This window comes from Pleurodeles waltl, chromosome 8, assembly GCF_031143425.1.
Source record: "Pleurodeles waltl isolate 20211129_DDA chromosome 8, aPleWal1.hap1.20221129, whole genome shotgun sequence".
Taxonomy (NCBI): domain Eukaryota; kingdom Metazoa; phylum Chordata; class Amphibia; order Caudata; family Salamandridae; genus Pleurodeles; species Pleurodeles waltl.
The window spans coordinates 700155649-700169097 of NC_090447.1; the positions used below are offsets into that span (position 1 = coordinate 700155649).

Sequence of the window (13449 nt, forward strand, 5' to 3'; positions counted from 1 at the left end):
TTACTGGACGCCAAGCCTTTCTATATAAGGGGGATTCTGTTCTGGGCTTCCGGAGCTTACACGTTTCTTCATTTTGTAACAAATCTGTTTGTCGGGATATTCACTACTACTGAGCACTATCAGGTTCATCTCTAACTTTTGAGCTCTGTGGCCACCCTATGATTGTCGCAAACACTTGTCACAGCATCTGTTACCAAAACAACCACTTGCGGATCAGAAATAGAAAACTTACATTATTATGCAAAAAAATCAGACTGGCTTTTGGCGATTGATCTTGCTGTCCATCCCAAATTAACTTATATCTAATGTACTGCCCCCTTTTGTGTCACATTAGCTGTGTTTTTTTCTTTTATTGTAAGAGGTCCCTTAACTTATCAAGCTGCCATGTATGCACAAGCCGTTACCTCTTGGTGAATCCATTTTCCTTCCCCATTTCCTTTGTTGATCAGGCAATGTTCTTAGGAGCCAAAACTCTTTAGTAACCTCAAACTCATACCTCACTGTATTGAAAAGCATCAATGGGAGTCAATGATGTCAAACGAGATGTCATAAAAAACGTGACACTTTGAATATCGGTCTAGCTTAAAGTAGATCGTAGAATGTACAATCGTGGATGGGATGTTCACCAATTTCTTATGAAAGCAATTAAATCCACGCAAATTTCCATTTCTTTAGATCATGTATTCTTTATTTTATAGAACCATTAACAACAACAAAACTTGAGAGTAACTCATAACAAGACCCCTCCTCAAATGCAATTTCCTTTGTATTGAATAATTTGATGTCGTGCTCAGAGAAGGCACTTGGGTGGCTATGTAGTCTTTTTGATGCAATAACTTAGAAACTCACTGGGGACGATCCACGACCTGGCAACTATAGAACATCCTGTACATGTAACATAAAACACCGAGACTATAAAAAAAAAATACAAGCTGCACCTGTCTGAACATCGGCTTTGCCATATCTGTGCTTCAAAACATTTGTTACAACATTTGTGATAAATAATATACAAACTGTATCACTCAAGATACCACAAACAGGGAGCCAGCTTCCCGAGACTTTAGCCTGTGAACATGTTTTTTCTCCAAATGTTGTACTAAAACTTGATAAATACAGTAAGCAGACTATGGAACTAACGACTAAACTCTGCAATAATCTGGTTGGATAGAACTTTTTGTAATAAATTTTATACAATAGACGTATTTAAATGATAAACCGGCAACACAGATGACATCCGCGGTCTGTGAGATTGTCGCTGTGGTGGCGACGTTATCTTCTCTTCAGCTGCGAAACTCTTCACCATTTCCCGGGTATTGTGGTTCCGCATTCGTACCACTGCACGTAGCGGATGTGCGTCTGAGACCCTATTTTGCCGAACTCGACAGGCTGCTGCCGCACAGATCTGTAAAAACCTATCAAGAAAGGAAGAATATATCAGAAAAACTGTGGAAAGACATTGCAATAAAACCGAACTTGAAAGTACTTTTTACGTTCTCATTCCTACTCTAAGTAGGATAAGTAAATGTGCTCGTGCCCACGGTGAGAGGTTAGTGAAAGTTAACCACTAAGGCCCATATTTATACTTTTTGATGCAAACCAGCGCTGGCTTGCTTCAAATATGTTACTGCCGACTAATGCCATTCCTATGCGCCATGCAGGCGCCTTATTTAAGGAATGATGTTAGCCGGTGCTGCGGACTGGTCAGAGTAAAAAAAAATGACTCAAACCAGGCAGCGCCGGCGTAGGGGAAAATGGGGGTTGTGCATCAAAAAATGGTGCAGGTCAGGTTTGAGGCAAAAATCATGCCTCAAACCGGACTTGCGCCTTTTTATGAGGCACAACCTCCATTGAAATGACTACTTTCTTAGCAAAGGCAGGAGTCATGCCCCCTTGCCCAATGGCCATGCCCAGGGGACTTCAGTCCCCTGGGCATGGTCATTGGGCACAGTGGCATGTAGGGTGGCCCAAATTAGGCCCCCCTTTGGCACTTAAAAAAAAAAAATTACTTACCTCAACTTACCTGTACTTACCTGGGATGGGTCCCCCCATCCATGGGTGTCCTCCAAGGGTGGGCGAGGGTGGTAGAAGGTGTCCCTGGGGGCAGGGAAGGGCACCTCTGGACACCTTCCATGGCCAGAGACCATGGAAGTGAGCCCACATGTCCCTTAACGCCTGCCCTGACCCAGGCGTTGAAAAACGGCACACATCAGGCTGTGCGCCGTTTTTTAAGGCCCGCCCTCTCCTGTGTGTCAAAATGACGCAGGAGTATAAATAAGGCGCACAGGCCTTAAAGTAATTTTTTGGGCGGGAACACCTACCTTGGATATCATTAATGCAAGGCAGTTTCCCGCATCCAAAAAATGACTCACACAGAGGAATTTTGACATCCGCGGGCTCGAGCATCAAAGTTTAAATATGATGCACGGTTTGCGCCGAATGTGCATCAAAATTTTTGAAGCACATTTGGCGCAAACAGAGTATAAATATGCCCCTAAGTCACATATCAGATGAAAGGTGTGGAAGCGGTATACTGGCTGGGAATCGGATGCTTCACCCTCGTGGATTTCAATGAGGGCTAGAGGTGGACAGCAGTTGATACCCCCAGTTTGCTCTTTGGTACCCATGGCAGTGCCTTTGCTGCCGAAAGTAACTGTAGGTAAAAAAAAACAACAAGAAAAAAACACCTTTACTTATGTGGCTTCCATTTTTGCCCTCCATCTGACCCTCAAAGTGCCACAGAAAGCTTTTGAGGGTCAACGGGAGACAAGCAACCAGTTCTCTAATGCCTTATATGGGCCAAAGTGTACAGAATGTCACTTTCAATACTCATGGAATTGTGTTGCATTCACATCCATGCATATCCTTTTCACATGATATCTGAAACCGGGAGATATGGGGGACGGTGGTGGAAGCACTGGGAGAAGAGTTAAGAACTTTCGTGAGATGAGCTGGGAAAGCATGGACATGTGTTCACCTGTTAAAGTGATTAGTTGACTTATAGTTGCGCTACATGGTGCTGGTTTCCCCGGGATTGCTACAGGTCTATACGGTTATGTGTATTGCAGATGGCTCTTGGCAATTGCAGATGTTTTGTGCTACCATACACAAGAGGCAGGTTTTAAGTATTTTTTTTGGTATAGTACACTTTCTGAAATCCTAACTAATTAGGAGAGAGGGTTCCATACATATGGAAATAGTAATATCACAACCCAAAGTTGGTGACCGCGGAGATTGCAGATTAGAAATTTAGGGGCTGAGTGACAACGATTTTTAGGCCCACTTCACCACGTTATCTGAGCACCTACTAACTTTCAAATTAATCTGAAGCAAGAAGTGCAAAAAGTACAAGGATGTGACCCACTTATGTGAGGTATTAATGTACTCCTAAATTAATCTGAAGTAAGAACTGTGCCGTTAGAACTCTTTTTTCCCAGATGTTTTTAGTCAGAGCTCCAAACATGTCCAATAATTTTAAAATGAAGAGCACAGAAATGAAAAAAAGATGTGACGCAATTTTCTGAACCATATGCATGCATCGCGTATATTATGCATTTGGAGAGTTAGAATAATGAGTGTACGCTATTATTGAATGCGAGTTCCATTTATATGCGTGCATACATCCGACCTATGGAATTAATACGAGATACAAGTACATTTATATTTCACTATTTTAAAGTTCTAAATGTGTAGATGCCTAATCTTGACGTACGCACTGTATTTAAATCTTTAGATTTGTGAATCAGTCTCATATAATTTAAAGGCAGATAAGAGCTACCGTGCCCAACCATGCTCTCTAAATATCGAACGCCTACATCTAATAATCTTGTTAATGGAATGTATTTTGCTGTTGTAGGCCTGTAGTGAAAGAAAGCAATTACTCTTAGAAGCCCATTATGTAACATATTTGGTCTTGATTGGGCAGAAATGATTTTCATCCCGTGAGACATCTTAAGTGATCTTTATGCAGGACCTTTTCAGAAACTCCTGCCAAATAATGTATAATTTGTTGCATAGTCCTGTGTGTTGCACAGTTTCAGTCTTACTGTGTATTGTACAAACTCCCTTGCGTAAACATGGTGCACGATGCATTTAGCAAACTTAGGCCCATATTTATGGGCTTTTGATGCAGGGCAGTGCAGAAAGTCACTGCTGCCCTGCATCAAAGGGAAAGGGCAGGGTTGCACCGTATCTATGGCATACAAGGCTTTCCGGTCTTCTCCTCCTGCATTGGTGCCGTTTTGGCAGTCTAGTTCCAAATCAGCCACCCTTGCACCATGTGAATCTGAAATGTAGGCAGAATTGTTTTTGCGCTGGAAGGGGTACCTTCCTGCGCAGAAACAATCCTGGGACACTTTTTCCTCTTTCCAAGTGTGCTGCAGAATGCGTCACACATAGAAAAAGGAAAATCTGAGGCGAAATATCAATATTTCATCTTGTTCCATGCAATGCCCATGGAACATCTCCCTTGCGCAGAGTAAGGCAACGCAGCATTTTGCGTTGCATTGCCACACTCCATATCTATGAAGCCGTTCAAAGCCACACATGGTGGATAGATATAATTTCAGGGTTTGCGATGCCGTTGCGTCACACAAAGTGACGCAACGGCAGTGCAAGAGACTCATAAATATGCCCATTAGTCCTTTTGGAAAGTGACTTTAAGAGCTCATGCAGCATACACTTTGGTGTTTATGATATCAGTGCCTTTTACTTCCGGTGTTGCCAGGGTTCAACAAGTTTTATCACCACATCATTTTGCACTTAGTGGCTACTCTGGAGACTTCTCAGCCAATGTCAACTGCTCAGGGTACCATTCTAGCTCATAATTTTAACCCTCCATGCCTCTTCACACAGAGACCAGTCATGCAAATCAGCCTTGTCCTGTTACAAAAGGAACAGTCCACATATCTGCCAGATCAGGTTCCCTCCGAATAGGAACACAAAGCAACCCTAGACCTATGTCAGTTTAGTGTGGCGATTGCGCATCCGTGAGTGTGCTATCAAGTACACTGCTCATATATGAATGAGACTGTAGGTAAGGCCCTTGAGAGTAAATCCAAGTCATCATTGTACTCTTATGTAGGGCACAACCTACCTTTAGTGAGCATAAAATATCAATCGCTTTGCAAACAAGACTGGGAAGTATAGATAAATAGGTCCTTATGCTGCTGGATACTTGGCTTTTACCAAGCAATATTATGGTTTCCCCAAAACTTTGTATCTTCAGCATGGGAGGCTTGGATGTCTTTTTTATTTACTTATATAATATACATTATTTCCTCATGTTGCTTAAACTCTAATTGACCGAGACTTAACCCTGTGTTATGATATCACTGTGCTTTTCATTTTAAAAACCCAATGGTTTCCATTTCTCCTGAATGTTGTTTTTGTGATTCTATGCATACCCGAGGAAAAGGTCCTACAAATGTTGTCTAGATGTGTGCCTCTGGTGTTCCTCGAAGAATTAGAAGGATTGGTTGGATAGCTAAGAATTTAAAGGTCACCAAGTTTCTGATTTGTGCTATTAAAGTGTTTAAAAACACGTGTCATGGACATTGCATCCATTTAGTACTACATCATGTACTGTAAGACACTCCTCATGTCCACGGCCTTCCTCTAGATTTTTGGACTTGTCCCATGCTCTGTGAGTCAAACATCTTCAGTAAGTCCCATATTTATAGGAAAGTGGTGCAGTGCAGCAAAGCAAGTCACCTTGCTGCACCTCAGTGTGTCACTGGGAAAGGACACAAATGTGTTGTATTTAAGGCATATGGTGTATTCTTGTCCTTTCTCCCTGCACAAGCATTCAATTGGCTGCCTAGCACCAATGCAGGCACCTTTGCACCATGGTGCAAGGGTGCTTGCATTGCACATATAATTGGTTTTGTGCAAGAAGGGACACCTTCCTGCACAAAACAATTCTGGGAGGCATAATTCTTTTTTATGTGTGCTCCAGAATGCAGCACACATAGAAAGAGGAACAAACAAGGACAAATAAAAATATTTCTCCTTGTTATGCCTACCTTGCGGAGGCGTGTGGTTTTGGTGCACTCCCAGTTTTAGAAGGTGATAGTGTTTGACAAAAGTATGCTCTGAGGACCAAGTAGCTGCCCTGCAGATATCTGGGATTGATACTCCCTGGATCTCCACCCAGGAGGCAGCCATTCTCCTTGTGGACCTTTCTTAAACTGGAAGATCTCCCAAAATATCCTGTAAGACCAGCAACATTGTGGATTTAATTAATCTACTTAGAGTCATAGAGGTTGCCTTTTCCAGACTGTCCAAAGGTCACAAACAAGGAGTCAGTTTTCCTGAACTGCTGGGACCTGGTACCATAAATCAAAGAGCTCTTTCTAACATCAAGCATATTCAACAAATGGCCCTCCAGAGAGAAGGGAGAGGGAAAGAAAGCAGAGGGAATCATTTCCCGAGATCTATGAAAAACAGAGTTAACTTTTGGTACAAAGGTATGGTCAGGTCTCAAAACAACTACATCATCCAGAAACCGAATAAAAGGTAGGCAGCATTTTTAAGGCTCCCAGCTCCCCAATTCTCCTGGCTGATGTGATAGCGACTAAGAAAGGAACCTTATAGATAAGGAACTTTAACTCTACCCTGTCTCAAAGGGATAAGACTGTAAAGCCCACAAAACAGTAGGAAAGTTCCAAGTTGGAGAAGGAGGATTTGTTTATTGGCCCCACCACAGAAAAACTTCTGAATAATGAAGACACCAATAAATGCAACATCGAAGAATGTCCAGAAAAGTCCCTAACAACCTTCATTGCAAACCATTGATCTCTTGGGGTGGAAAGAGAAAGATTCAAGTAAACCCCACCCAAAAGAAACTGCAAAACATCAGACAACCTACATGTAAATGTCGAAAGACTGTGAGCAGAACACAGTGTGTCAAAAGACATCCAGTGCTTTGAGTAGGACTTCAAAGTGGAATGCCTTCTAGAATGCTTAATTACCTCCAGCAAGGAAGGAGAAAGACTGTTTGCTGGAGTCTGTACTTCTCAAACTCCAAACCAATAGAGAGATTTGGAGCCGAAAGGCCAGGGCAAAAGTTTGGGGGGAGATGGAGACTTTGGCAGCACTTATGAACAGAGAAGAACCAGGGACTTCAGAAGCATAAACTATGACCTCAGTGGCCAATAAGGGACTACAAGTATCAAGTTCCTTCTCCCTTGCTGGAACTTGGAGAGAACCTTCTGGATCAATGGAAAAGGAGAGAATGCATAGAGATGTTTCGGCCGTTTCACCACCAGTGTGTCCACTTCCCAAGCTCCTTGTTCCAGAAACCTAGAGCAGAACCTGTGAAGTTGAACATTGTCTTTGGTTGCAAAGAGATCCAGAAAGGTTCTCCTGAAGCATAGCAAATCTCCTGAAATGCTGAAATAAGCAGTGATAATTCCTGTGAATCTGGAAACTTTCTGCTGAGGATGTCCGCCTTCACATTGTCAGTACCCTTGCTGTGAAATGCTGTCAAATGCAATGTTTGATCTCCACCAAAGAGTCCAATGAACAAGTTACTTACCTTCGGTAACGCTTTTTCTGGTGGATACAATAGCTACCTGTGGATTCCTCACCTTATGAATTCTCCCATGCGACAGCATCAGACAGAAAATCTTCTTCCCAGCTCTCCATGTCGATGAGGAAGTCACAATTGCACGGCTCCACGTGACTCCGTCTGACGTCACCGTGACAATAAGAGGTCCTCGCCGGCGTGCTGACATCAGTTTCACCCATTTTTTATGTGCCTTTGAGGCAAACAGGTGAAAACTGACCTCACAATAGCTCCAATAACTACATATATACATAAAACCACCATGATGCAATATAATCAAAACCATCATTTATATATACAGAAAAAGACATCAATATATATACACTTATAAAACGACATATTTTAATGTAACCAGACAGGCAACGGGGAGGCGGGTGGTACTGTGAGGAATCCACAGGTAGCTATTGTATCCACCAGAAAAAGCGTTACCGAAGGTAAGTAACTTGTTCTTCTGATGGATACAACTACCTGTGGATTCCTCACCTTATGAATTGAAGTCCCAAAGCAGTACTGAACTCGGAGGTATGAGCCTGATTGGTTACACCATGAATTCCTGCAATACAGACCTCCAAGTCCAAGCAATAATGCTTTGCAAAGGTGTGGAGGGACGCCCAAGTTGCTGCCTTGCAAATATCCACCACTGGAACCCCTCTTGCCAGGGCCAAAGTACCAGACTTAGCCTTGGTTGAATGGCCCTGATACCCTCAGGGGGAACTTTCTTTGTCAACGAGTAGCAAATCTTGATACAAAGAATGACCCACCTGGATATTGTTCTTTTATGGACTGCTCTGCCCTTCCTCTGTCCAATATACCCCACGAACAGCTGGTCCTCCAGGTGAAAGTCTTTCGTCCTTTCAGTATAAAAACTAAGAGCCCTTTTAGGGTGCAAACGGTGAAGCCTCTCTTCTTCCTTCGAGGGGTGAGTAGGAGGGTAGAAAGATGGAAGGGTAATGGTCTTCCCTATATGAAAAGGAGTGACAACTTTTGGCAGGAAAGCCGCCCTGGTTTTCAACACCACTTTATCCGGGAAGAACAAGGTAAAGGGGGGTTTAACAGAAAGAGCTTGAAGCTCACGCTCACCAACCCACCTAGCAGAGGTTATAGCAATGAGAAAAACAGTTTTAAGCACCAGAAACCTTAGCGGGCAAGAGTGCATGGGTTCGAAAGGTGACCTCATTAAAAAGGTTAAGACCAGATTTAGGTCCCACTGAGGCATAGGAAAAGGAATGCGAGGAAACCTATTAACTAAACCCTTCAATAACCTAATCACAATAGGCGACTTAAACAAGGAGGGCTGATCCGGGAGGCAGAGAAAGGCTGACAGAGCAGCCAAATAACCCTTAACTGTAACCACTGCAAAACCCTTCCTTGCTAAATCTAAAGCAAATAATAAAATATCGGAGAGGTGGGCCCTCAATTGGTCAATTTGCTTTTCTCCACACCAAGCCACGAATTTAGCCCACCTGCCAGCATAAACTGTCTTAGTGGAGTGTCACCTGGTCGATAAAATAACATCCACTACATCTGGTGGGAGAGAAAAATAACTCAGGTTGCCCCGTTCAATCTCCAGGCATGAAGGTGCAGGCCCTGGAGGTGGGGGTGTAGAACCTGCCCCTGCGATTGCGAGAGGAGATCTGACCTGAGAGGGAGACAGAGCGGAAGGCACAGCGAGAGTTGGAGAAGGTCTGTGTACCACACCCTTCTTGGCCAATCCGGGGCTATTAAAATGACCTGAGCCCGATCTTGGCGAATCTTCCTCAGAACCCGAGGGATCAAGGCTATGGGAGGAAATGCGTAAAGCAACTGGTTGCACCAAGATATCCGAAACGCATCCCTCAAAGCTCCTTGCACTGGATACTGGAGGCTGCAGAATGATGGGCAGTGCGTGTTCTCCAGAGTGGCAAACAGATCTATCCCTGGAGAACCCCACATCTGAAAGATGTGCAGGACCCGATCTGGATGGAGACACCACTCGTGATCGGCCGAAAAATGTCGACTGAGAGTGTCCGCACGTGCGTTGAGCACTCCGGCCAGATGATTCGCTATCAAGCAAATCCGATAGTCCTGAAGCCAGGACGAGAGATGCAGAGCTTCCTTGCAGAGAAGGTTCAACCCTACTCCTCCCTGCTTGTTTAAATACCACATTGCGGTAGTGTTGTCCGTCAGGAGCTGAACTGTCTGACCATGAAGGGATGGGAGGAAGCCCTTGACAGCCAGAAATATCGCCCCCAATTTTAACAGATTTATATAAAAAGTCTGTTCCACTGGAGACCAACGGCCCTTGCTCTCCATGTCCCCCAGATGAGCTCCCCACCCTAGAGTGGAAGCATCCGTCATGATCGTGGCCACAGTAGGCGGCAGTGAAAACGGCCTTCCTTGAGAAAGGTTACCGTCCACAGCCCTCCATCTTAGATCCACTGCAGCATCTCTGGAGATCGTAATCGAGTCCTCGAGATCCCCTTTGTGTTGAAACCACTGCCTGCTGAGGCACCATTGGAGAGCCCTCATGTGCCAACGTGCATGAGTGACCAACAGAATGCAAGAAGCGAACAGACCGAGCAGGCATAAGATCTTGAGGACTGGAATGAACGCTCCATTTTAAAACATTGGAATCAACGGCTGAATGTCCTGAATCCGCTGAGGCAGAGGAAAGGCCCGATTCAATGCAGTATCCAGTACTGCCCCTATGAACAGGAGGCGTTGAGAGGGTTCCAGGTGAGACTTGGGTACATTCATCATAAAACCCAGACTGAAAAACAACTGAGTTGTCATCTGCAAGTGACGCAACACAAGCTCTGGAGACTTGGCTTTGATCAACCAATCGTCCAGGTAAGGGAATACCTATATTCCCTTCCTTCTGACACTTGCTGCCACCACTGCCATCACCTTCGTGAAGACTTGAGGTGCTGAAGTAAGACCAAATGGAAGGACCGCAAACTGGTAATGTTGCAAATCCACCACAAACTGGAGATACTTCCTCTGTGACTTGAGTATAGGGATATGAAAGTAAGCATCCTGCAAGTCGACAGACACCATCCAATCTTCTTTGCTCAGTGCCAGAAGTACCTGTGCCAGAGTCAGCATCTTGAATTTTTTCTGCTTGAGAACCAATTAAAAATCCTCAGGTCTAGGATTGGTCTCAAACGACTGTCCTTCTTGGGCATCAGGAAGTATCTTGAATAACAACCCTGACCCCCTTCCTGCTCTGGAACCAACTCCACTGCACCTTTTGACAACAGGATCTGAACCTTCTGCTGCAACAACAGGGGATGGTCTTCTGAACAAAATGAGGGACGGGAAGGGATGGGAGGAGGAAACTCCTGAAAAGGGAGAGCATATCCTTTTCTCACAATGTTCAGAACCCATGAGTCTGATGTAATTAACTCCCACTTGTGGAGAAAAACTAGGGCTGCTTCCCTTGTTGTTGTCCTCCAGAGGAAGAGGATGATGCAGGGTGTGGCTGGGTGGCCACTCTTGTATGAACCCTCCCCGCCCTCTAAAGGATCTATATGGGAGGCTGGCAGGCTGTTGGACTGTGGACTGGGGTCTCCACGGTAGACGGCTCCATGCCCAAACCCTCTGAACCTCCGAAAGGACCTGAAAGGGATAGCAGAGGAGGCTTGCAGACCCAAAGACTTTGCTGTGGCCCGACTATCTTTAAAGCGCTCTAGGGCAGAGCCCGCTTTATCACCAAACAGTTTCTCTCCATCAGTGGGCAAATCCAATAAAGTAGTCTGCACATAGGAAGAAAACCCAGAAACCCTCAACCAAGCGTGCCTCTTGGTAACAATAGAGGTACCCATTTCCCTGGCCACCGAGTCTGTGGAATCCAGACCAGACTGGATTATCTTTTTTGCTGCAGCCTGAGCATCAGATAGAAGTTCACCAAATTGACCCTGTACATCCTGCTGCAGGTAAGGAACCATAGATGAGTCCATCAGGGCGTGTACGTATCTACTGAGAACACAGGTAGCATTCACAGCCTTGAGAGCCATGCTGCAAGAAGAGAAAGTTTTCTTTGCCGATTACTCCATCCTTTTGGATTCCCTGTCCGCTGGAATCACAGGGAAGGAGCCTGGAGCAGACCATGTGGAGCAAGAGGCCTAAACAACCAGACTCCCCGGGGTAGGATGTTTTGATAAGAACCCCGGATCTCCAGGCGCCACTCTGTACCTTCTTGCCACAGAACTATTAACAACAGGTGACGACACAGGCTTCCTCCAAAGCTCTAATATGGGCTCCGTAAGAGCATCGTTGAACGGAAGCAAAGGATCCGCAGAAGTTGAAGAAGGGTGTAGGACCTCTGTCAAAATATTTGTCTTAACCTCTGCAGCAGGCAACGGTAGATCCAAAAAGTTTGCTGCCTTCCTAATCACCGTGTGGAAGGAGGCCGCCTCCTCCGTGAACTCCCCCGGTGAAGATAGGCCCCATTCCGGGGAAGTGTCAAGCCCACTGGCTGAATCCAACCCTTGATATTCTCCCAAGGGCTCCACAATCTCCCCCTCTTCCAAGAACCGCCGTTGGTACTCTTCCTCTTCTAAAAGTCTCAAGGCCTTTCTACGCGACCTCAGTCTGGCCTCTAACCTCGGCGTTGACAAAGAATTGGCCGACGTCGATGACACTGGCTTCAAAACATGAAGACGTGGAACAGGAGAGGAAGCTTGGCTTTGGTCGAATCTATCATTCGGATCTGGCGCCGGAGTGGATCCCAACGGTGCCGAGGACACTTGAGGCTCCACTATCGGCGTTCACTGTTGGGGCGATGAGATTGGCGCCATAGGTCTGGAAGGTGACATCATCGGGACCACAGGACCTCGAGGCAACGTCATCGGCGCCGAACTGGCACCCTCAGCCGGATAGACGCGCATAAACAGCGCCGCCTTGTAAGGAGCCGGGGAGCCCACCGAAAATGCTAACGGACCCGTGGGACCAGCTGGTGCACCAGCAGGGGTCATAGCATTAAACATCGAGAACATGGCATTTAAAAATGCTGCCGGATCCGCTCCCGGAGCCGGAAAGGCAGGATACCGCTGGTCTCCATGTTGCACCTGTGCTTGCGGAACATCGGAATCATGAGCAGCAGGTGAAAATCGAGGAGTCTCCAGAGGTGCCACTACCTCGAAGACTGACGGTGCTGGAGAAGCCTGAGGGCTCTGAGGTTGCGGATTCACCGTCAGACTCACCTCCCACGTTGCATGGCGCCGTCGAGATGGAGATCTGATCTTGACCGTCTCCGAGCTGAACTACGCGGAGAGTCATGACGACGTAATTTCTTGTGTCTCTTCAACGAAGTATGGGAAGAGGATCTGTGATGACTCTTATGCCCCTTCTTCACCTTGGCCAAAAAGAGTTTGGCCTCTCTCTCCTTCAGAGTCTTAGGGTTCATGCTCTGGCAGGAAACACACTCCTCGACGTCATGCTCAAAGACCAAAGGCAATCCTCATGAGGGTTGGTAACGACATGCAACCCCCGTACTCTCGACATGGCTTAAATACCAACTTCCTAGGAGGAGACATTGTAACTAGAAACCGGATTGAAACTAGTAACAAGATGGAATACCTCCAACAGTAGCAAGAGCTTGGAGAAAACCGTTAGCGCTGAAGGCACGGAAAAAAGGGAACTGACGTCAGCACGCCGGTGAGGACCTCTTATTGGAACGGTGATGTCAAACGGAGTCGAGTGGAGCTGTGCAGTTGTGACGAACTCGTCGACGTGGAGAGCTGGGAAGAAGATTTTCCGTTGGATGCTGGCGCATGGGAGAATTCATAAGGTGAGGAATCCACAGGTAGTTGTATCCATCAGAATGTGCTGCTATTGTACTGTGGGATTTTGAACGTGTGCTTCCCTGATCGTTGATTTAAGAGACTGCCACTGTTTTGTCTGTC

The 13449-nt window shown here is 45.7% G+C and overlaps 1 protein-coding gene across 16 annotated transcripts in view; it reads right to left on the minus strand.

Annotated features, from left to right (window-relative positions):
• Nucleotides 1-660: 660 nt before the first annotated feature.
• ABI3BP (ABI family member 3 binding protein) overlaps nucleotides 661-13449 on the minus strand; it is a 2083720-nt gene continuing 2070931 nt past the window's right edge. For all 16 annotated transcript variants that reach the window (XM_069204834.1, XM_069204837.1, XM_069204832.1 and 13 more), the window contains one exon: nucleotides 661-1412. In XM_069204834.1, the coding sequence (XP_069060935.1) occupies nucleotides 1297-1412 (116 nt within the window). In that variant the 3' untranslated portion in view covers nucleotides 661-1296. The remainder of the gene's footprint in view (nucleotides 1413-13449) is intronic.